The sequence below is a fragment of the Anomaloglossus baeobatrachus genome, chromosome 1 (assembly GCF_048569485.1).
Source record: "Anomaloglossus baeobatrachus isolate aAnoBae1 chromosome 1, aAnoBae1.hap1, whole genome shotgun sequence".
Taxonomy (NCBI): Eukaryota; Metazoa; Chordata; class Amphibia; order Anura; family Aromobatidae; genus Anomaloglossus; species Anomaloglossus baeobatrachus.
The window spans coordinates 288,351,713-288,375,873 of NC_134353.1; the positions used below are offsets into that span (position 1 = coordinate 288,351,713).

Consider the following 24,161-nt stretch of genomic DNA (forward strand, 5'->3'; position numbering starts at 1 on the left):
TTTTTTCCTTTCTCCAATATTCTTATAGCAGTAATGCAATGCAAATGGACCCTTATATTATTGAGTGCCACTGGATATTCTTTTGCACTAACAGTGAAATAGGCAGAAATGAAACAGCTCAGGTAAAGACTCGGAGGTCAGGCTGGATCTTCCTAAGCAAGATGTATAAAAATGGCCTTACAAACTGACCACAAAAGGGATGTGTGAATAACCCCTTATCTGTGTTTAGCTACAAGAATACTGGCCTAACTTTAAAGATGTAAGTTAAGTAACAAACGTTTGGCACATAATAACTACCATAATGTAAAATGTATTAATATATTATAGAATATTATGCATTAATATTATTATAAATACATACTTTGAAGATAATTATTTGGAAAATTATTAATTATAGTTTGCAACCTTAAGATTTCATGGGATACTTATATTGCTTGTTCTCACGCAGTGAAAAAAAAAATAATATTTAAGAACAACACATTCAAACACCAGATGAAAAGAACTTCCTGTGAACAATTTAAACAATACATCCCCCATGTCCTGAACTCCCAGCGGGAGCTTAGTGCATTTCCTCCAGTTCTTTTTCAGCCCTAAAATAAGCAGAAAGAGGCAGAGCCGGCACACACCTTTTCCACATAATAATTAAACCCTGCCTTGTTAGTAAAACGATTATGGGACAATAAGAGGACTATGTCATAGAGAACCATGAAGACCATTGGAGCTGATACTCTCCTTCTATCTGTCCTAATTCTGCTTATTGGTAAGTTACACGTATATATGTATACTAAATCTAGCTCCTATAATGTAGCTAAATTGTCTGAACAGCACTAACACTAATTAGGAATATACATGAAAACTTGGTGTATATGTCATATAAAACAATTACGTCTTCTTTTCCTATTTTTATATTTATACTGTATTACATCATTAATCTGAAGGATCATGAAAGTATGAAAACATATATGTTAACATCGGTAGCAACTTCACATATACTTTAAATAATCTTTTTTTTTTTGTTTGCACTTAACCAAGATGTCTGCCATTTACTTGAGCCGTAATGTTTTTCATATGCTAAAACTCTTTCTCTATCTCTCACTTCTCTCTCATTATAAATTGCTATGCATTTCTTAGTTGAAGATATTTGTTTTATATTTAAAAACTTTTAGACTTTGTTACAAAAATTGCACATTTTTTTTCTGTGACATTTTTGCTTTTTCTAATATTTAAAATTCTGAAAGCCAAATTATTATTTTTAGTGCATGATTACAATTATGAAATCTAAAAAATATAACAAAATAGGTAATAGAAAATTACATCCTTAAAAAATTTTGGTTGGTCTTTGTGAGGCAAGAACAGGGCATATATGAATAGCAATAAACTAAACATAAAAGCTCCATATACATATATTGATATTAATTTGACTTACAAATTAATAATTGCTCAGCTTAATATACTCGGCTAAGTCTAAAGGCCCCGTTACACGCAATGACATCGCTAACGAGATATCGCTGGGGTCACGGAATTCGTGACGCACATCCGGCGTCGTTAGTGACCTACGAGTGATCGCTAACGATCCGGAAAAAGGGAAAAATCGTTGATTGTTGACGCGTCGTTCCTTTCCAAAAAAATGTTGATATTTTCGGACGCAGGTTGTTCGTCGTTCCTGAAGCAGCACACATCGCTACGTGTGACACCCCAGGAACGACGAACAACAGCGTTCCTGCGTCCTCCGGCAATGAGGAGGGAGTGACGTTAATGCGGCTGCTCTCCGCCCCTCCGCTGCTATTGGTGGTCCGCTGTGTGACGTTGCTGTGACGCCGCAAGAACCGCTCCCTTAAAAAAGAGTTTGTTTGGTGGCCACAGCGACGTCGTTAGGTAGGTATGTGCGCGTGGCGTGTACTACCAATATTGTTCGCCACGGGCAGCGATTTGCCGGTGACGCATGCACGACGTGGACGGGTGCGATCGCTAGTGTCATCGCTAGTGATGTCGCAGCATGTAAAGCGGCCTTTAGGCTAAGTTTTATCAAGTGTATTAAAAGGTTTTATCCAGACGATTTTTTACTCTTTTCTCATGCAATCCATGTGCAAACAGTTTTCATACAGCAGCAGGTCCTAACGTTTTACAAGAGTAAATGCAATTTCCTATGTTAAACAATTAAAATGTATCAGTAAAAATTAGTTGCTATACGGTGCTTTATGTTGAAATCCAATTTTTGGGAGCACCCATAGTCTGGAATATAGGAGTCTAAAGGGTACTTTACACACTACGACATCGCTAGCGATCTCATTAGCGATGTGAAATTCCGGATCGCATTAGCGATCTAGAATTTCACATCGCTAATGAGATTGCTAGCGATGTCGCAGTGTGTAAAGTACCCTTAATTTGACAAACATGGAAAAATACTAGTGAATACTGTGATTTTTCCACACTCAAATTCGGTCGGTAATTTTTCCAATTTTCACTGCCCCATTAAATAAATTTGGTCTGAGTGCCTTCTCTTTTTTCACAGAAAGCACTCAGACCCAAAATACACTCTTGTGAACCTGGCCTATATACTGTATGTAGGCCTTGATTTTACTCCATGCATATGAAACAGGGCAAAGTTAAGCCAAATACAAAATTCATAGCAAGACATTAAATGGCCCATCCTAATCTCCTCTGGATCTTACTCGATGTGAAAATAAACTACGTTGCCACTCAGACTTCTTCTCCTTCCTCCTTGGGAAGCAAACAATAAAGGGAAGCATATAGAACTTACATAGGATGCTCCTTAAGTTCTTAGAAAAGTATTTCCCCCTATGACAGCTATAGTTTCTAGATGGTGGATTGTCTAGATATATTAAGGTTGCACAAGTAAACCTAAAGTATATCACCTATAGGTTGATATGATCATTTTTGTAATTAACATTCCATTCAAGGTAAATTGTATCTATCTCTTACTTCTGGCTACGGGTAATGGGGAGCTCTATTTTTCTTAAACACTGGGAATCTCAAAGATCTTTTCCTCAGTTGAAATACAGTAGAAGCTGCTCTCAAATATTCCTTAGGAGCAGATGTATAAACTTCTATATTAGCAATAGTATTTTCTGACAAAGTGATTGTTTTATCTCTATTGCTAAGGAACAAATGAGAAAATGTATGTCTGAAATTGAATTAATACTTTCACCAGTTAGTTCTTAGGCCAAAATCACACTTGCTAGTGCCTCGCGTGTAATTCGCGCAAGTCTCTCATGGCAGAACCCGGCTTAGCCGCACACTCCCCTGACAGGAGCGGGTCGGTTGCATGTATCTCTATGCAGCTCAGACGCTCCTGTATGCATAGTGTGCGGCCAAGCCGGGTTCTACTATGAGAGACTCGCGCGAGTTACACGCGAGGCACTAGCAAGTGTGATTCTGGCCTTATTGTTGTCTTGTGGGTGGTAATTTATTAATGTAGTATAATTAGCTCTATTGAGCTTGCCTTGGTGACCATTCGCAAGTGTTATAAATTTATTTCATACATTGGAATAGAGATTAAAAAAAAGACTTAGTGTCTCTCCTTACATGTCTATTTTCAGAAACAATTGTATCCTCAATAATATACAGTGATAGGTTAGGAGCTATTCCTTTGTTATCGCTACTAGAAATGCAGATGCCGATACAATTGAAAGCAATGATGATACAGGGAGCGGTGCGCTGCCTCTCTCATCATTCTCCTGCAGCGTCTGTCTGAGCTCTGCCTCTGACGACTCAGTACAGAGGAGTGCGATGACATCATTAGTGTGGCGCCTGCGTCCTGAGTTGTCAGAGCGGCAGAACAGTGGACATGCTGAGGAGACCGGAGCAGCGGGTGAACAAGGAGGAAGTGAGTATGTATTGATCACGGTGGCCAGATGACTATGGGGCTGCATAGTGCTGCTACATGGGGCTGCATAGTGCTGCTACATGGGGCTGCATAGTGCTGCTACATGTCCTGCATAGTGCTGCCACATGGGGCTGCATAGTGCTGCTACATGGGGTCTGCATGGGGCTGCATAGTGTTTCTACATGGGGGGCTGCATAGTGCTTCTACATGGGGGGCTGCTTAATGCTGCTACATGGGGGCTGCATGGTGCTGCTGCACGGTGCTGCTACATGGGGGCTTCTGCATGGTGCTGCTACATGGGGGCTGCTGCATGGTGCTGTTACATGTGGGCTGCTGCATGGTGCTGCTACATGGGGGGCTGCATGGTGCTGCTACATGGGGGTTGCATTATATTATGTGGAGCAATCTGGGCTGCATTATATTATATGGATAAATATTTGGTGCATTATTTTACATGGATGAATATTTGGTGCATTATTTTATATGGAGGACTATGGGGGCTGCATAACACTATGGAGGAATATGCGTATGCATTATATGGAGTAATATGAGGCTGCATTACATTATGTGGAACAATATGGATGCATTATGTTATATGGAGAAATGTGGGGGATGCATAATTCTATACCCCCCGAGCTGTATTTCCCCTCCACCCCAGTGCTGTATACCCCCCAGAGGTCTACGTCCCTTCTACCCCAGTACTGTATACCCCCCAGAGGTCTATGTCCCTTCCACCCCAGTGCTGTATACACCCCAGAGCTCTGTCCCTTCCAGGCACAGCTCATGATCCAAAGCATACCACATCATCTGTGAAACACGGCACGGGCAGTGTGCTGGTCGGGCATGCGTGTCTGTGAGTGGCACTGTTTATTAATGCGTGACACAGGACAGAAGCAGCCGGATTAATTCTGGGGTTTTCAGAGACATACAGTGTGCTCAAATCCAGCCAAATACAGCCAAATTGATTGGTCGGCGTTTCATAATACAGATGGAGAATGACCCAAAACATAAAGCCAAAGCAACGTAGGAGTTTATTAAAGCAGAGAAGTGGAAGATTTTTGAATGGCCAAGTCAGTCACCTGATCTCAACCCAATAGAGCCGCATTGCACTTGTTAAAGACTAAGGCGGGCTTTGCATGCTGCGACATCGGTAACAATGTGTTACCGATGCTGCAGCGATAGTCCCCGCCCCTGTTGCAGGTGCGATATCTTGTGATTGCTGCCGTAGCGAACATTATCGCTACGGCAGCTTCACATGCACTCACCTGCCCTGCGACGTCACTCTGGCCGGCGACCAGCCTCCTTACTAAGGGGGCGGGTCGTGCGGCATCATGGCGACGTCACACGGCAGGCAGCCAATAGAAGAGGAGGGGCAGAGATGAGCGGGACATAGCCGGCCGTGACGCAGGTAGGAGATGTTCCTCGCTCCAGCGATGTGTGCTGCCTGCTGGAACGAGGAACAACATTGTACCGTTGCAGCAGCGGCATTATGGAAATGTCGGACCCTACACCGATCATACGATAACGACGCTTTTGCGCTCGTTAATTGTATGTAAAAGGCTTTACACACTACGATGTCGAGAGCGACGCCGGATGTGCGTCACTTTCGATTTGACCCCACCGACATCGCATCTGCGATATCATAGTGTGCAAGGCCCACCTAAACTTCAGACAGAAAGGCCCACAAACAAACAGCTACTGAAAACCGCTGCAGTAAAGGCTGGCAGAGTATTAAACAGGAGCAAACACAGCGTCTGATGATGTCCATGAGTTCAAGGCTTCAGGCAGTCATTGCTAGAGATGAGCCACCCCCCTAGTGTTCGAGTTCGGTTCGGTTTGTCGAACGGCGGCTCAGTTCGGCTAACGTTTGACGAACACCTTCGAACCCCATTGAAAACAATGGGAGGCAAACACAAACACATACAAACACATTATACATGTACAAATACAGTTAATAAACCTTGCCATTACACTTACAGGTCCCCGTGATGCGTCCTGCACTTTGTCTCCCGCCGCTTTTCCTTCCGATCATCGCTGCACCCTCCCGGTAACCAGCACTGATGATAGGACCTTCTGTGACGTCGTAGTATGTGACCGGTCACGTGTGTATTATCTCATTGGCTACAGACTGGTCACATGGCTAGACGTCATGCTAGGTCCTCCTGACAGTGCATCTCTCCGGTACGCGGTGCTCGTTTGAGCATCTCCGTGTACCAGCAAGATGCTTGGGCACATGCTTGGCTCCCTGTTCCTGCATATGGATGCTCTTTACAGAGTCAGCCCACATGCAAGGACTGGATGCCACAGCCGGTGAATAATGGAGATCACCGTTGCTATAGTAACCCGCCTGTCAGATTACTATTTCAATGGTGGTAGCGGTGACGTCATCGCTTACAACTCACACCCTCCCCTCTGCTCACTCCCTGAGTGATTAGACTGCACGGGAGCAGCAGCGTTTTCCTCCCATGCAGTGCTGTCTGATGTAGCAGAGCTGCATGGGTTGAAGGAGAAAGAAGACAGAAGACCAGGATCGTGGAGGGGTGAGAGGGAGTAATAAACATGGAGTCTCTAAGTGTGTCTGTGTATTTATTTCTATTAAAGTATTTTTTCTCTGTGTGGTGTCTTTTTTTTAACCCTTTATTGGAGATTCTTAATGGCCGGGTCAAACTTGCCTGACATTAAGAATCTCTGGCTTAATACTAGCTAGTTAAACAAAGCTAGTATTAACCCATTATTACCCGCAAGCCACTCGGCATCAAGGCAGCTGGAAGAGTTGGATACAGCGCCAGATGATGGCGCTTTTATGAAAGCGAGATGGAGGGAGGAATGGAGGGATGGAGGGAGGGATGGATGGAGGGATGGATGAATGGATGGAGGGATAGATAGGGGATGGATGGATGGAGGGATGGATGGATAGAGGGATAGATGGATGGAGGGATGGATGGATGGATAGAGGGATGGATAGAGGGATGGATGGAGGGAGTGATGAAGGGAGGGATGAATGGATGTAGAGATGGAGGGAGGGATGGAGGGAGGGATGAATGGATGGAGGGAGGTATGGAGAGATGGATGGATGCATGGATGGGAGGGCAAACACCGGCACTACCGCACTCATCACCGCACACACACACCGCACTACAACCCCCATCATCACCGCCCACGTAGGCATTAGCTCAGTGACGTCCCCGCTGACAGCGCAGCTCATTCAGCTGCTGCGTGGATCTGACACAGAGCACTCGTGTTCTACAGCGCTCCATGTCAGCTTCATGTAGCAGAGCTGGATGCATCGCGGGACCTCTGTGGATTACGTCGGACCTGGAGGGGTATTTGGGGATTTTAATAAAATGGTGAAAGAGGGTGTTTTTTGTCTTTTATTCCAAATAAAGGATTTTTCCTTGTGTGTGTTTATTTACTTTCACTTACAGGTTAATCATGGAAGGTATCTCAGGGAGACGCCTGCCATGATTAACTCCTTATTACCCCAATTGCCACCGCACCAGGGCAATTCGGGATGAGCTGGGTAGAGTCCCAGGACTGTCACGTCTAATGGATGCAGTAATTCCGGGCGGCTGCTGGGTGATATTGTTAGGATCGTGGGCTCTCCATAACGTGGCGCTCCCCATTCTGAGAATACCAGCCTCCAGCCGTGTGGCTTTATCCTGACTGGTATCAAAATTGGGGGGAACCACAGTTTTTTTTGTTTTTTTTTTATTACTTATTTATTTATTTTACTGTACGAAATAGACACGCCCGCCGGCGGCTTTGATTGGTTGCAGTGAGACAGCTGTCACTCATCGTGGGGGCATGTCAAACGGCAACCAATCATGGGCGCCGGTGGGCGGGGAAAGCAGGGAATACCAGATTGAATAATGAGCGGCAGCCATTTTTAAAAGAGGAAAAGCCGCCAGAGCTTTGTGACAGCCGTGCAGCGCCACGCCCGTGATCGGTGAGTAGGAAAGAGAGAGGGATTGTGCTGGGGACGCAGGACGCATGCAGATATGCAACGTGCGCACATAGCCTTACTGTGAAAAGCCACGCTTTTGGTGATCAAATTGTTATTGAACGGTAACTCGAACTGCCGAACTTGAAGCATATCGTTCAAGTTCGTCGAACGACTTGAACACCGCCCAAAATCGCTTGAATTTGAAATTGGCGAACCGTTCGAATCGAACATCGCTCAACTCTAGTCATTGCCAACAAAGGGTTTCCACAAAGTATTAGAAATTAACATTTTATTTCCAAATATTTAATTTTGTCCAATTACTTTTGAGCCCCTGAAATGAAAGGATTGAGTTTATAAAATGCTTTAGTTCCTTACATTTTTATGCAATCTTTTTGTTCAATCCACTGAATTAAAGCTAAAAGTCTGAACTTCAACTCTATCTGAATTGTTTTGTTCAAAATCCATTGTGGTAATGTACAGAACAAAAATGTGATAAATGTCTCTGTCCAAATATATATGGACCTAACTGTATGTGCATTTAGATTGCAAAGTAGTATACTTACCTCATAAAAATAGTGATAGATTTTGCTTCTGGTACAATCTGTTAAGCTTGAAGGAGCAAATGTTGGCCATTTTTTAAAGAAGACGTCCCTCTAACCTTTTTCTCCCTAAACATGTTGAATATGCATACAATATGTACTGCAGTGTCAGTGGGTTCATATATTCACCTACCTCTGTTTTCTCTGGTATCCACCAACGTTCTGGTCCTCTTCATTGATGTCACCGCTCTTCAGACTCTCTGGGTCACACTGTGCTCTGTATGACCCAGAAATGGCTTTTATAATGTAAGCGAGTGAAGCATCAGAACAAGGCTTCAAATACTTACAAAGAGCATAGAATGAGACAAATAGCCTGATTAGCAGTGGCATCACTCAAGAGGATCAGGACTAAAACTCTAGTGCCGCCTATCGGAAGTAGCAATCCTCTGTGGATTAGTATTTTTAATAGGTGGTACTAGAGATAAAGTCCTCTTCTTCTCTAAAGAGGCAATTTGCATATTTAATTTCCCTTAGGAGCATTGCATGTCTTATAAACCGCGTTACACTGGGATGTCAGGCATGTCACTGTCCGCAAAGAGAAACATTACCCCTAAGACCCTAGTCAAAAGCCTCTCATACAGCCAAATCAGATGTCATGCTTTACACTGACTAAAGGCTGCTTTAGCGCTAGCGATGTCGCAGGTGAAAGCACCCGCCCCCGTCGGTTGTGCGTCACGAGCAAATCATTGCCCGTGGCGCACAACATCGCTCAGACACATCACACGTACTTAAATGCCTAGCGACGTCGCTGTGGCCGGCGAACCGCCTCCTTTCTAAGGGGGCGGTTTGTGCGGCGTCACAGCGACGCCATTTGGAATCCGTCCAATAGAAGTGAAGGGGCGGAGAGCAGCCGAAAGAAAGTGACGCCCACCTCGTTGCCGGAGGATGCAGGTAAGCTGTTGTTCCTCGTTCTTGGGGTGTCACACATAGTGATGTGTGCTGCCTCAGGAACGATGAACAACCTGCGTCCTGCAACAGCAATGATATTTGGGATTAGAATGACGTGTCAACGATCAACAATTAGGTGAGTAATTTTGATCGTTAGTAGTCATTCGTACGTTTCACACGCAACGACGTCACTAACGAGGCCGGATGTGCGTCACAAATTCCATGACCCCAACGACATCTCGTTAGCGATGTTGCTGCGTGTAAAGCCCCCTTAAGAGCAATACCCCATAACACTGTGTCTGCAACTTGAGATTCAGGCTTGGATTTTATCCTAAATCATATGACAAAGCTCATTAAAGGATCGATATTGCCTTTTAGGATTCATACTTCCAATAGCTGGCACTAGAGTTACAGTCCTATTCCTCTCTGAATAAGCAATTTGCATACGTAATTTCCAGAGGAGCATTGCATGGCTCATAAGCCTCCTTACACTAGCATGTCATCCTCCACAAGGAGAACTGTTACACCTTAGATCTCCAAAGAGGAGCAGAACAGTGTGGAAGATAGAGGAAGGTGAGTCTCACACTACAATGCATACACATATAGATAAGATAAATGGAAGATAAGGTTAATGCTACTTTAAAGGCTACTTTAAATTTCGGTATTATAACATGGAAGTTATTAGGATTTAACAAGTTTGAGTGGGATTTCTTGGTTTCTATATATACGTCTACAGGCTGCCTAATGGCAGTGTTTTGGAATTCCATAATTGTATATAATTAAGGAAAATTGCTACAGACTGCTCTGACCTTGTTATCAACTATATCATAATCCACGAAGAAAAGGGAATGAGGATCTGAACAGAACTTGTCCCAGATTAAGATCGATTATTTACTGGAAACATTTACAGTGTTTGCAAGAGGTTCTTGTTTTGTCTAAGAATTTGTCTGTTTAGCAACAGGGAACGTGCGTATTTTGGATTAAAGTCTTCCTTTCCTTTATGGATAGACTTTTTTTTAAAATTTTAATCAGTATCTTAATGATTTGTATATCTTAATGACTTTACTTTGTACTTTAAAGTAACAAATTAGTCCTTTAGAAAGCAGAATAGATGTGATGGTTAATAGGAGCGGCATTACAGATGTTGGAGAGTGAGCGTGGAGCACTCTGTTCTTCTTTCAATGATGCTCTATTTTGAAAAGTTATTTTTAATGTAACTTGAAGTACCCTGGAGAGATTTTGTTTAATTGGCATCTGCTCAGTTAAAGTATTATCTATTTATGTAAACCACTTTTTAAGAAAACCATTCAGTAAATGAGTGATGATAATAATAAGTATATGAATGAGTTTCTGCATTATGCCTTTCTTTCAGTGATTTGTTTAGCTTCTTTTTAATGTAACTATGCTACATTTGTGACCATGGAATCAGAATAGATAATTAAACACACATATATACCGGAAAATAAAGACTGCCTTTATGTCACGTCGTAGCTAACACACACATTACAGATTACCTTTCCTTCCATTGTTACTTCATGGATTTCTCTTCAAAGAAAATCTCTCTTAAGTACTGCCAGTTCTCCAGGTTGGCATATTTGCTTGTTTTTTTCTATGTGATAAATAAAGAAACATTTATGTATGGAGAAAAGCTTTACTAAGCCATTCGTTAAATCATAAGGGCAATTTTGTACATAGTAGTGTGGAGGTATACCATATCTTAACTAGAGTTGAGCGCGGTTCGTGGTTCGTGGTTCTCCAGTTCGCGGTTTGAGTGATTTTGGGGGTTGTTCTAGATCGAACTAGAACTCGAGCTTTTTGCTAAAGCTTGATAGTTCTAGTTACGTTCGAAAACGGTTCTAGCAGCAAGAAGCCAAGCTAATTACTAGCTGGCTTTCCGCTGTAATAGTGTAAGTCACTCTGTGACTCACACTATTATGAAATTTCAGCGTATAGTGTGCGGGAACAGCGCATTCAGATCACTGCTGCTGGGATAATGGCGATCGCCATTTTTTTTTTCTTGTCTTCCTTCCCTAAGCGCGTGCATGTAGTGGGGTGGGCCAGCATGTCAGCCAATCCCAGACACACACAGCTAAGTGGACTTTTAGCCAGAGAAGCAACGGCATGTGTGATAGGATGTCCATGTCACATGTCCCTGCATTATAAAAATGGGTATCTGCCCGTCCGGACGCCATTATCTCTTCTGCGTCTGGGTGTCAGTCACCGCTGGCGTAGCTCCTGTCTCCGATACTGCTGTGTACGGTCTACACACAGCGCTATACAGAATAGGGATAGAAGTTTCTATTAGCCCTTGTAAGGGCTAATAACAGCAGGCTCAGAGCCATAGGTGACAGTCAGGTCCGTGGAAACAGATTTTAACAGCTACAGAAGATAACAGCGTCTGTGTAGCTAAGGTCAGGGACTTCCTCGCTGCATTTCCCCATTAGGAGGGATAGAAAGTGAGGCTTCCTTTCCTATACACTAACCCACAACCCTGCCACTGTACCCTCATTGTTACTAAGCCATTATACTATCAAACACTGAGTAAACTTAGTGGCATCCTAAAAGTGGCTGTTGGACTTCCATTAGTGTTCCACTAGTGCAAATCTATTTGCAGCACCTCTGCATTGCACACTCAAACTCATTGTTACTAAGCCATTATACTAGCAAACACTGAGTAAACTTAATGGCATCCTAACAGTGGCTGTTGGACTTCATTAGTGTCCCACTAGTGCAAATCTATTTGCAGCACCTCTGCATTGCACACTCAAACTCATTGTTACTAAGCCATTATACTAGCAAACACTGAGTAAACTTAGTGGCATCCTAAAAGTGGCTGTTGGACTTCCATTATTGTCCCACTAGTGCAAAGCTATTTGCAGCACCTCTGCATTGCACACTCAAACTCATTGTTACTAAGCCATTATACTAGCAAACACTGAGTAAACTTAGTGGCATCCTAAAAGTGGCTGTTGGACTTCCATTAGTGTCCCACTAGTGCAAATCTATTTGCAGCACCTCTGCATTGCACACTCAAACTCATTGTTACTAAGCCATTATACTAGCAAACACTGAGTAAACTTAGTGGCATCCTAAAAGTGGCTGTTGGACTTCCATTAGTGTCCCACTGGTGCAAAGCTATTTGCAGCACCACTGCATTGCACACTCAAACTCATTGTTACTAAGCCATTATACTAGCAAACACTGAGTAAACTTAGTGGCATCCTAAAAGCCAAAAAAAGAAAATGCTTGAATGGATCTCAAGTTGTCCAACAAGTGCCCTCTCCGCCACCTCAACTACCGCATCCAAAAAACACCAGACCTCTGAGTTGTCATCCCAATCACAATTGTTTTCTCCCAGCTCTGAAGTCTCCATCCACCCTGCACAGTATGGTGGAACTGAGATGGCTGAGTCTGCAGAGCTGTTCAGTCACACTATAGCCTGGGAATCAGAGGTCTGCTCCCAAGCTACAGTGAGTACAGACCAGGAAATGGTCTGCAGTGATGCCCAGAACCTTTGTGACTCTGATTCAGGCCGTAAGGACCAAATTTCTGAGCATAATGTTGACCCTTATTCACAAACTGTAACACCTGTTGGTATAGACAATGAGGAACATACTGATGACGATGAGACTCAGATACCAGATTGGGATGACAACTTAAATATTGGTTCACGTCAGGAAGAGGCTCGGTCTGAGGGTGAGGGGAGTGCAATCACAACGCTTGATGAGGAAGTTCTAGATCCCACCTACTGTCAACCCACAGTCAGGCACTCGAGGAGGTCAACAGAGGCGGTGGAGGAGGATACTCCTGACAACGAAGTTACCTTGCGCCTTCCTGGACAGAGAAATAGTACTGGTAGCACGTCTACAACTGCATCCTCAGCCACCACTCTGCCTCTGAGCACTAGTCGGGGGGAGCTCAGCAGGTCGCATGCCCGCTAAGCCTTGCCTAGCCTGGACCTTTTTTGACATAGAAAAAGATCGCCCAAATTATGTGATATGTAAAATTTGTCGTGATTCTGTTAGTAGAGGGCAAAACCTCAGGAGTTTGACAACTTCTTCCATGAATCGTCACATGAATAAATATCATATGTCCCAGTGGGAAGCTCACCGTGCTGCAATGCGGTCTAGCGGAGCGAACCATCCACCGCCTGCCCCTTCAAGTGCATCTGCGCGCTCTTCATCTTCTAGGACTGTGGGGACAGCTGTCACACCTGGTTTTCCACGCACAACTTCCACCACTGTAACCGCAACAGGCAGTTTGCTTGGTAGGTCGTCATTTCGTTTGGAAGGGGAAACAAGTGCGTGTGTAAAGCTCTCTCAGACATCGATAGCATCAACGTTGGATGAAGGCAACATCATGTCTACGCCTGCACTTTCCTCACAAACCTGCATTTTTTCACGGACACCCTACTCACCACCGTCTACACACAGCAGCCAGATCTCTGTCCCTCAGATATGGACAAATAAAAGGCCATCTCCTGCGACCCATGACAAAGCTAAGAGGTTGACTTTATCCCTCTGTAAGCTCTTGGCTACCGAAATGCTGCCTTTCCGCCTGGTGGACACACAGGATTTTAGAGACCTTATGTCTGTCGCTGTGCCCCAGTACCAGATGCCCAGTCGCCACTACTTCTCTAAGAAAGGTGTGCCTGCGCTACACCAGCATGTCGCACACAACATCACTGCTTCCTTGTGAAACTCTGTGTGTGAACGGGTGCATTTCACCACCGATACTTGGACCAGTAAGCATGGACAGGGACGTTACCTGTCGCTGACTGGGCACTGGGTAACTATGGTGATAGATGGTGAAGGGTCTCCTGCACAAGTCTTGCCATCCCCACGACTTGTGTGTCAATCCAAAGTCTGTCCAAGTTCCGCCACTGCTTCTGCCTCCTCCACCTCGTCTGGGTCCTCCACCTCCGCCCCAAGCCTGCCTGGTCAGGCCACCAGCATTGTAACTGCGCAGAAGGAATCACGCACCCCTCATTACTATGCTTGCAGCAGAGCGCAACGGCATCAGGTGGTCTTTAGCTTGAAATGTCTTGGAAATAAGAGTCACACAGCGGCTGAGTTGTGGGCAGCCATGGAGACTGAGTTTAATAAATGGTTGTCTCCACTCAACCTGCAGCCTGGTAAGGCCGTGTGCGACAATGCTGCAAACCTGGGTGCGGCCCTTCGCCTGGGCAAGGTGACACATGTGCCTTGTATGGCTCACGTGTTGAACCTTGTTGTCCAGCAATTTTTAACACACTATCCCGGCCTAGATGGCCTTCTGAACAGGGCACGAAAACTGTCTGCTCACTTCCACCGTTCAACCACCGCAGCTGAGTGACTTGCATCGCTCCAGAAGTCTTTCGGCCTGCCGGTTCATCGCCTGAAATGCGATGTGTCGACACGCTGGAATTCGACTCTCCACATGTTACAGCAACTGTGGCAGCACCGTCGAGCCCTGGTGCAATACGTCATGACGTATAGCCTGGGCCAACGAGATGCAGAGGTGGGGAAGATCACCCTGATGGAGTGGTCTCAGATCAAGGACCTATGCACCCTTCTGCACAGTTTCTACGTGGCGACAAATATGTCTAGCGCTGACAATGCCATTATCAGCATGACAATTCCAGTCATTTACATGCTGGAGCACACGCTAAACACTATTCGGAGTCAGGGGGTGGGACAACAGGAAGGGGAGGAACTACAGGAGGATTCATATGCGCAAGACACAACAACATCACCAAGGTCCAGACGTTCATCATCACCAACGCGGCAGGCATGGGACCATGGGGGACAGGGATCAACAAGGGCACATAGTAGCAGGCGAAATATTGAGGAAGGTGCAGGAGAACATGAAGAAATGGAGGACGAACTGTCCATGGACATGGAAGACTCAGCGGATGAGGGAGACCTTGGTCAAATTTCTGTTGAAAGAGGTTGGGGGGATATGTCAGAGGAAGAAAGAACGGTTAGCACCTCTATGCCACAAACACAGCGTGGACTTGGTCCGCATGGCTGCGCAAGACACATGAGCGCCTTCTTGCTGCACTACCTCCAACATGACCCTCGTATTGTGAAAATTAGAAGTGATGATGACTACTGGCTTGCCACACTATTAGATCCCCGGTACAAGTCCAAATTTTGTGACATAATTCCAGCCATAGAAAGGGACGCACGTATGCAGGAGTATCAGCAGAAGCTGTTACTCGATCTTAGCTCGGCTTTTCCACCAAACAACCGTGGTGCAGGGAGTGAATCTCCCAGTTCTAACTTGACAAACATGGGACGGTCTCGTCATCTTCAACAGTCTACCCGTACCAGTAGCACTGTATCTGGTGCTGGTAGCAGCAATTTTATTTAATCTTTTCATAATTTTTTTAGACCATCCTTTGCAAGGCCACCAGAGACAACAAGTCTGACACATAGTCAACGGCTGGAGAGGATTATACAGGAGTATCTCCAAATGAACATCGATGCCATTACTTTGCAAATGGAGCCTTGCTCATTTTGGGCTTCAAATCTTGAAAAATTGCCAGAGCTCTCCACTTACGCCTTGGAGATTTTGTCGTGTCCAGCTGCCAGCGTTGTCTCTGAACTTGTCTTCAGTGCTGCTGGGTGTGTGCTGACAGATAAGCGCACGCGTCTGTCCAGTGACAATGTGGACAGACTAACGTTCATCAAAATGAACAAGTCATGGATCCACAAGGAATTTACTACCCCTGTGTCATCCTGGTGAGAGTAAATGCTTGTGGATTTTGAATGTGCTTGATGCAAATCTAGCTGTGAAGTGTACAACTGGGGCACAAGTGCTGCCACTGATGGGGTGGGTGTGTGTGGGGCCCAATTTTTGGAAAAAAGGGAGACTCGGCTTGGAGTAACCCTTGCTTGCTGTGTTTTTTAAAAGGAGCCAAGATGAACAGAGCTGGGATCAGGAAAGACTTAGCTACCTACCCCGGTGTCATCCTGGGGACGGTTAAGGATGGCATATTTTTGAATGTGCTTAATGCAAATCTACCTGTGAAGTGTACTTCTGGGGCACAAGTGCTGCCACTGAAGGGGTGGGTGTTTGCGTGGCCCAATTTTTGGAAAAAAGGGAGACTCCGCTTGGAGTAACCCTTGCTTACATTGTTTTTAAAAATGATCCAAGATGAACAGAGCTGGGATCAGGAAAGACTTAGCTACCTACCCCGGTGTCATCTTGGGGATGGTTAAGTATGGCGTATTTTTGAATGTGCTTGATGCAAATCTACCTGTGAAGTGTACAACTGGGGCACAAGTGCTGCCACTGAAGGGGTGGGTGTGCGTGTGGCCCAATTTTTGGAAAAAAGGAAGACTCCGCTTGGAGTAACCTTGCGGTGTTTTACATGATTTTAGAAGGGCATGCCATGCCTATACAGTCAGGGCCAGAAATATTTGGACAGTGACACAAGTTTTGTTATTTTAGCTGTTTACAAAAACATGTTCAGAAATACAATTATATATATAATATGGGCTGAAAGTGCACACTCCCAGCTGCAATATGAGAGTTTTCACATCCAAATCGGAGAAAGGGTTTAGGAATCATAGCTCTGTAATGCATAGCCTCCTCTTTTTCAAGGGACCAAAAGTAATTGGACAAGGGACTCTAAGGGCTGCAATTAACTCTGAGGGCATCTCCCTCGTTAACCTGTAATCAATGAAGTAGTTAAAAGGTCTGGGGTTTATTACAGGTGTGTGGTTTTGCATTTGGAAGCTGTTGCTGTGACCAGACAACATGCGGTCTAAGGAACTCTCAATTGAGGTGAAGCAGAACATCCTGAGGCTGAAAAAAAAGAAAAAATCCATCAGAGGTATAGCAGCCATGCTTGGAGTAGCAAAATCAACAGTCGGGTACATTCTGAGAAAAAAGGAATTGACTGGTGAGCTTGGGAACTCAAAAAGGCCTGGGCGTCCACAGATGACAACAGTTTTCGATGATCGCCGCATACTTTCTTTGGTGAAGAAGAACCCGTTCACAACATCAACTGAAGTCCAGAACACTCTCAGTGAAGTAGGTGTATCTGTCTCTAAGTCAACAGTAAAGAGAAGACTCCATGAAAGTAAATACAAAGGGTTCACATCTAGATGTAAACCATTCATCAATTCCAAAAATAGACAGGCCAGAGTTAAATTTGCTGAAAAACACCTCATGAAGCCAGCTCAGTTCTGGAAAAGTATTCTATGGACAGATGAGACAAAGATCAACCTGTACCAGAATGATGGGAAGAAAAAAGTTTGGAGAAGAAAGGGAATGGCACATGATCCAAGGCACACCACATCCTCTGTAAAACATGGTGGAGGCAACGTGATGGCATGGGCATGCATGGCTTTCAATGGCACTGGGTCACTTGTGTTTATTGATGACATAACAGCAGACAAGAGTAGCCGGATGAATTCTGAAGTGTACCGGGATATACTTTCAGCCCAGATTCAGCCAAATGCCGCAAAGTTGATCGGACGGCGCTTCATAGTACAGATAGACAATGACCCCAAGCATACAGCCAAAGCTACCCAGGAGTTCATGAGTGCAAAAAAGTGGAACATTCTGCAATGGCCAAGTCAATCACCAGATCTTAACCCAATTGAGCATGCATTTCACTTGCTCAAATCCAGACTTAAGACGGAAAGACCCACAAACAAGCAAGACCTGAAGGCTGCGGCTGTAAAGGCCTGGCAAAGCATTAAGAAGGAGGAAACCCAGCGTTTGGTGATGTCCATGGGTTCCAGACTTAAGGCAGTGATTGCCTCCAAAGGATTCGCAACAAAATATTGAAAATAAAAATATTTTGTTTGTGTTTGGTTTATTTGTCCAATTACTTTTGACCTCCTAAAATGTGGAGTGTTTGTAAAGAAATGTGTACAATTCCTTCAATTTCTATCAGATATTTTTGTTCAAACCTTCAAATTAAACGTTACAATCTGCACTTGAATTCTGTTGTAGAGGTTTCATTTCAAATCCAATGTGGTGGCATGCAGAGCCCAACTCGCGAAAATTGTGTCACTGTCCAAATATTTCTGGACCTAACTGTATCTGTGTCTCATCCTCTTTTCCTTGTAACGCTGTTTTGTTTTCACATGAGAATTTGTTCTTGTCACTTTCCCATGTGTTTGTCTGGTGTTGTGAGTTGTTTGTCACCTTTTGGACACCTTTGAGGGTGTTTTCTAGGTGTTTTTATGTGTTTGTGATGCCTCCCATTGTTTCCTATGCGGTTCGAGTGGTTCGCCGAACCGGTTCGCCGAACCGAACTCGAACGAGACCTCCGTTCGGCAAACCGAACTTAAGCCGAACCGCGACCGGTTCGCTCATCTCGAATCTTAACCTAACAAAGCACATCAATGTTATAGGAATGCTTGTTACCCAATTAGCGTTCATTAAAAGCCTTCTTTCGTCTTGACTTAGTGAGTGCCCCTATGTTACACAAAGCAGTCACCAAAAAGTTTGTTACAGATCATTCCACTGCATATGTTAGACTGCATGGCCAGTTGGTCCAAGCTGAGTATTTAAAAAACCATGACGATATCCAAGTTTTCCAAAATGCAAAAATTATTTTTTGTGATTGTTTTTAAAATCATACAGTGTGTAAATATACAAGATAAAAAGCATATCCTATTTGTTTCCTGTATATGTGCACACTAATGGGATTTGCAACTCTTTGACACCATTACATTCACGCATATAACTACATCAAGAGCGATGTCTGTATTCACTGCTGATAACAGTCAAGAAAAGTGTTATTAACAAAGTTGCCCACATACAGGTACATCATCTGTCGGAAGTAATTCCCTAACAATGTAGGTTATCACCCAAGCATAGACATTGTTCATGCAATCACCAGCTGAAGTTTGGTTGACATTGTTGGTAACTAGTCATGAGTGAGCATGCTTGGCACTGTTTGATAATCAAGCATCATGGTGGTCAAGGTATTTGATCGAGCATCGAGGTGCACTAGATGTTTGGTACTCAATTGAGCATCATTGTGCTAAAGACACTTTGTACTAGATCAAGCATCATGATGCTCGACAGCCTCACTACTCTATCAAGCATCATGGTGTTCCAGATGCTTGGTGCTTGATCGAGTATCTTACAGGAGCTCAACTGCCCACCTGGGAGGGGAACAGAGATATTTTCCAGAAAAATGCTCGAGTTTCCCATTGAGTTACATTATGCTTGGTACTAGAGTCGATCCCATCCGAGCTTCTTACCTGTTCGATTTGAGTACCAAGCACCCAAGCATTTTATTGCTCTCTCATTAGTAGTAACTAGTTATGAGAGAGCATGCTCACTACTGCTTATTGCTCGATCGAGCTCCAAATTTTAAAAATGTTCAAGTTTCCCATTGACTTTCTTAATACTCAGTACTCGAGTTGTGCCAAAACATCCTGATGCTCTATCAAGTTATGAGCAATGGCGAGCACGTATACTCATCACTTGTTGTAACCCTTTCACACTATCTGCTTCATTTTTTAACCACTGTGATCAAAACTGATTCCAGGACTAGTATGGAAGGAGTCTCTTTTTACCGTTTGCCAAATCAGCCCTCTCATTGCCATTATCTGATCGATGTTTCAGAAATTAATGGAATTATAACAATTATTTAAAAAAATAAATATAATAAATCAATGATAAAATTTACAATTAGAAAAAAAAATGAAAACCTAAAAGAAAAAAGTTACCATATATGTATCAAAATTTACCTGAAAACTCTACATCTAGTTTGGCAAAAACAAACAAAAAACAAGGCCTGAAATAGTTATACTGCTTTTATTTTAAAATATTAGTTCTGACGTTTAAGGAGGCAAAAAATGTAAAAAAAAAGCTTTTAAGGGAAAATGTCGATTCCCCAACTGTGATTATCCTGCAGATATAGGGTTATTCTACAGGTTAATAATGTTACAAAGTTGTCTGGCCACCTTACTGAAAGTTGAGTTATATGGAGGAAAATGAACTTTATTACTCCAGGTTAGAGATAAGTGAACCTGACTACCAAAACAACAAAGTTTGAGTTTGAAGCTCAAATGAGTTATGAGTCCAAACCACTCAAGCGAGCAGCGCTGTGCTTGGGTATGAGTGGTGCTCAGTCTGTGTGAGCCACGTGCCGTGTTTGAATAGCTTGCGATTGGGGTAAAATCAGTGTGATCAGATGTTCAGATGTAGTGTGCACACACAAGTAAAAAAAAAAATGTTAAAAACTCCGCTCACTGTCTCCCGGAAGTGTTCTGCTTATGGTTGGCAGCATGTGGGTGGAGACGCAAACTGCCCAATTACAGACTTCTATTGAGGTTCAGATCAAGTCGGGGTCAAAAAACAAACTTTTTTAAGGTTCAACTGTACCTGCCAAACTGAACTTCCAAGGGTTCGCTCATCTCTACTCCAGGTAGCCAGAGGCTTTCAGTCATAGAGGCATGCCCGGAGTGGTTTCAGTCACCTCTCAACACAAAGTGACTGATGGCTGTAAGCTGACAGATAGCTCACTCTGCACACATGCAGTTTCACAAATGCTACAGAGCAAGCTGTCAATCAAAGTACAGGGGTATGCTTACAGCTGGAGCTGACTGTGTTCTGAAGCCGATCTGGCACGGATCTATGACTAAAAACTGGAGGTTCTTGAGAGGAATAAAGTTAATTTTCTCCTGGTAACCAGGCTTTCAGTAAGGTGGACAAACAACATTAAAACACTATTATCCTACATATTGACCCCAGATCTGCAGGTTTATAGCATTAGGGGACATGACAAGTTGTTTTTGAGACAAAAATTGACTAAAGAGCAAAAAAACTCATTTTGTGAGCCCCTTTAATGTTTTGTAGGACCCATTTTCAGTTAATTCATCCTTTTTTTTCCTTTCTTTCACAAACCAACCTACATCACTTTGTTTGTAATCAGTTCCAGAATACTGTAGCACTCAGAGGTCCACTTGTGGGAAGTCAAAAGGGTTAAAATAAAGGAAACAATGACCTACACAGAAAACCTCTTGCACTGGGTGAGTTGCTTTAAAACTCAGCCGCCCAAATGTAAATAGAAGCTTTCCTGTCCCAGGATGATGTTATGTAAACTGAAATAAGGAGCTGCGTGCTTTGTTTTTGCAGTATGGATGAATGCACCAGACTATGTGAGCGCCTTCTTATTACTGTGAATGCATTGCATTCTGTATTGTAGTAAGTGTTACTGTGTTAATAAAGTCCTAATTGCATAAATAGGATTTAATTATTTATTCTAATGTTTGATACATTGCATTCTCATACTTAATGAACTTTCCTTTTCTTAACTATGTAGCATTATTGAATAATGTCAATGGAACAGATGAAAAACAAACCTCAACCAAACAGACAACATCTACAGGTAATTCCGAGTTTACAATCTTTACTTTCAATTGCTATGTAACATTACTTCATTCTTTAAAATTGAAAAATGACATTGCGAATCAACTAATTTCAATCAGTAATCAGAGACTATTAAAAATACACTCCAGCAGGGTCATGAAATTACACCTCTCAAAGGGGTGGTGTAGAATTAGCAAAAATGGGTGCTTTGTTTTAGAAACAAGGTATTAGCATACTTCCCCATGGGTTGTGACTTGTATTGCAGGTTTGTGTGACACCCCTGGACTATTTAGGGCGTCACAGGGTACTGCACTTCCTATTCTTGGTGCAGTATTCAATCCCTCATGGTTCTGGGTTCCCAACCTATGGTACCTCCTCCATCAGCATACAAAATTCCAACCACACCTTATACCACATCCTGTCAGGCACACCAGTGGACTACCTAGCTGCAATAGGGCCACCCACCTAGGGGTCAGGCAGACTGGTGGGAGGGAAATAGTCAATGAAGTTGTAGCCCTCGAGAAGTGAGGAGCTGGGGAGTGGTGGCTCCCTGTTTGTGGCAGGTTGGGCCGCAGACGGTGGTCTGGGCCAGAGGAGTCGGAGACCCGGTCGCAAGGTATTGAGGCTGGGTGACTAGACCTGGTCTTGGAGGATGGGAGGCATCTGAGTCTAATAACTGGTCCGGGGTACAGGACCCTAGGTCGGGGAGTAGCTTCAGGCAACCCAGCAATTAACCTGTGGAGGATAGTGACTTTATGGACTGTCCCCAAGAAGCTCAGAGATCAGGGACACTAGCGCAACAAGGGGATAGGGCTTTCCAACCCATGCAGCCCACATAAATCCTAAAACATAAACATAAATCATCTGGCTGCCCCACTTCATCCTCCCCGGGTACTTCCATCGGCAGTGGCGGTACTCCCTTACCGCGAACCACGGGTGGCGTCACGAATGCTAATCTCCTGTAAATAGTCCCCCCCCTTTACATTTGAGTGGCCGCAAGCCCCCGGGTCCGGAGACCCTTGAGCAACAGCAGCAACCCCGGATTCGAGTGGTTCGACCGCTGCAGGGGCTGCACACCTCAAATTTACGTGGCGTCATGAACAGGATTCGGACTGGACCCACTAACCTGGGTGACATGCGCCTTGAGAGTCCAAGATGCAGAGTCAATATCCTGTTCCCGCCATTTTACACCATCTTGATGCCAAAAAACCATCTGTCCGACCAAAAGAGCGCAAAGCTGAAGCTCCGCCCCTTGTCCTGAGAGCGTGGCCGGAACCGGAAGTTCCCAGGGTTCCCCTGCGCGAGAGTGATTGGCTGATGAAAACCAAGGGGGCGTGACGGGATGTAGCAGCGGAAGTGGAGCAGGGACGCCAGGCCATAAAGTTCCTGGACACCGCAGAGGCAGGATGACGACAGCAAGGGACTAGTCACCGGAGTGCGCTGCTCCTGGGACCGCGACCTGGATTGAACAAGAGACCGAGCAACTCTGCAGGAGGATGCGGACGCAGTTCCTGTACATCCTGGACCATTGGAGGAAGGAGATGAGGAGTCTGGCTGTGGCGGTGCGGGCCCGTGAGATGGAGGTCCCACGCGAGGAGCGGGTAAGCAGCTACCCATTCCCGGTTGACCCGGCCTACCCGGCAATGGGATTTGGTCTGCCTCCAGCCATCGCAAGCCCCCAGCCACTGCCAGCCCTGCCCTCGGTGGACGCCGAGCCACTACCCCCAACACCGACAGCGGAACCTTCAGTCCCAGTCTGTAGAGCGCAGGCTGCAACACCCCTAATCTCACCATCGTACAGACCAAGCCAGGCCGTGACGCAGCTAGTCTCAGCACCGGCCCGACCAGACCCAGCCGCATCACCGGGCCCGTACCTCGGTACGGAGCACCCAGACTCTTCAACCCCGGCTGTGGAACAGCCGGTTTCTGTACCCATCACAGCGGAGGCGGAGCCTGAGGAGATGCCGGTTTCGTGGCCGTGCGGTATCCCAGCGGCTGCCGGGGCCGTAGGAGTTTACTTGCAGCCAGTACCTGTAGGGGAGGCGAGGCCAGATGCTGACGCCCCCTATTGGGAAAGACAACAGCAAAAGCTGCACCTGGAAATTACTACCCGAGAACAGCGACGACGGGAGATTGCTGCCTGCACCAACTGACAAAAAGATCACCTGAACAATGCCACCTACCAAGTCAGAGGGCTGTGGTGCCGTGGCCTAGTGGAGCTATTTGTCCCCATTAAAGGATGGGGCTTGATTACGGAAGCGGGCCTCACGGCTGGAGTATTCGTTTCCCTGTGGGATGTGGAGGAGCACCTCCCTAGAGGGCACCCAGGTCGTGACCTGGAGCCAGGAGAAGTGGTCTCCTACTGCTGGCATTGCGGTGAGCTGGGCTGGTATGCCCTGGAGGTAAAGAGGCTTGTCCTCCTAGATGGGAAAGCCATGCCGGCCTCTGCAGTAAATTATGGGCTGTAATGGTAGTGGGACCCGGCTATCATAATGTTAAATGTTGTGTTTTTTCTAATGTTTCATAAGCTGCTATCAATGACAAGAAGAATATT

The 24,161-nt window shown here is 44.8% G+C and overlaps 1 protein-coding gene across 2 annotated transcripts in view; it reads left to right on the plus strand.

The window, feature by feature from the left end:
• The first annotated feature begins 615 nt into the window (after window positions 1-615).
• Window positions 616-24,161, plus strand: part of EMCN (endomucin) — a 216,931-nt gene continuing 193,385 nt past the window's right edge. For both annotated transcript variants that reach the window (XM_075336840.1, XM_075336850.1), the window contains exons 1-2: window positions 616-760; window positions 21,561-21,626. In XM_075336840.1, the coding sequence (XP_075192955.1) occupies window positions 706-760; window positions 21,561-21,626 (121 nt within the window). In that variant the 5' untranslated portion in view covers window positions 616-705. The remainder of the gene's footprint in view (window positions 761-21,560; window positions 21,627-24,161) is intronic.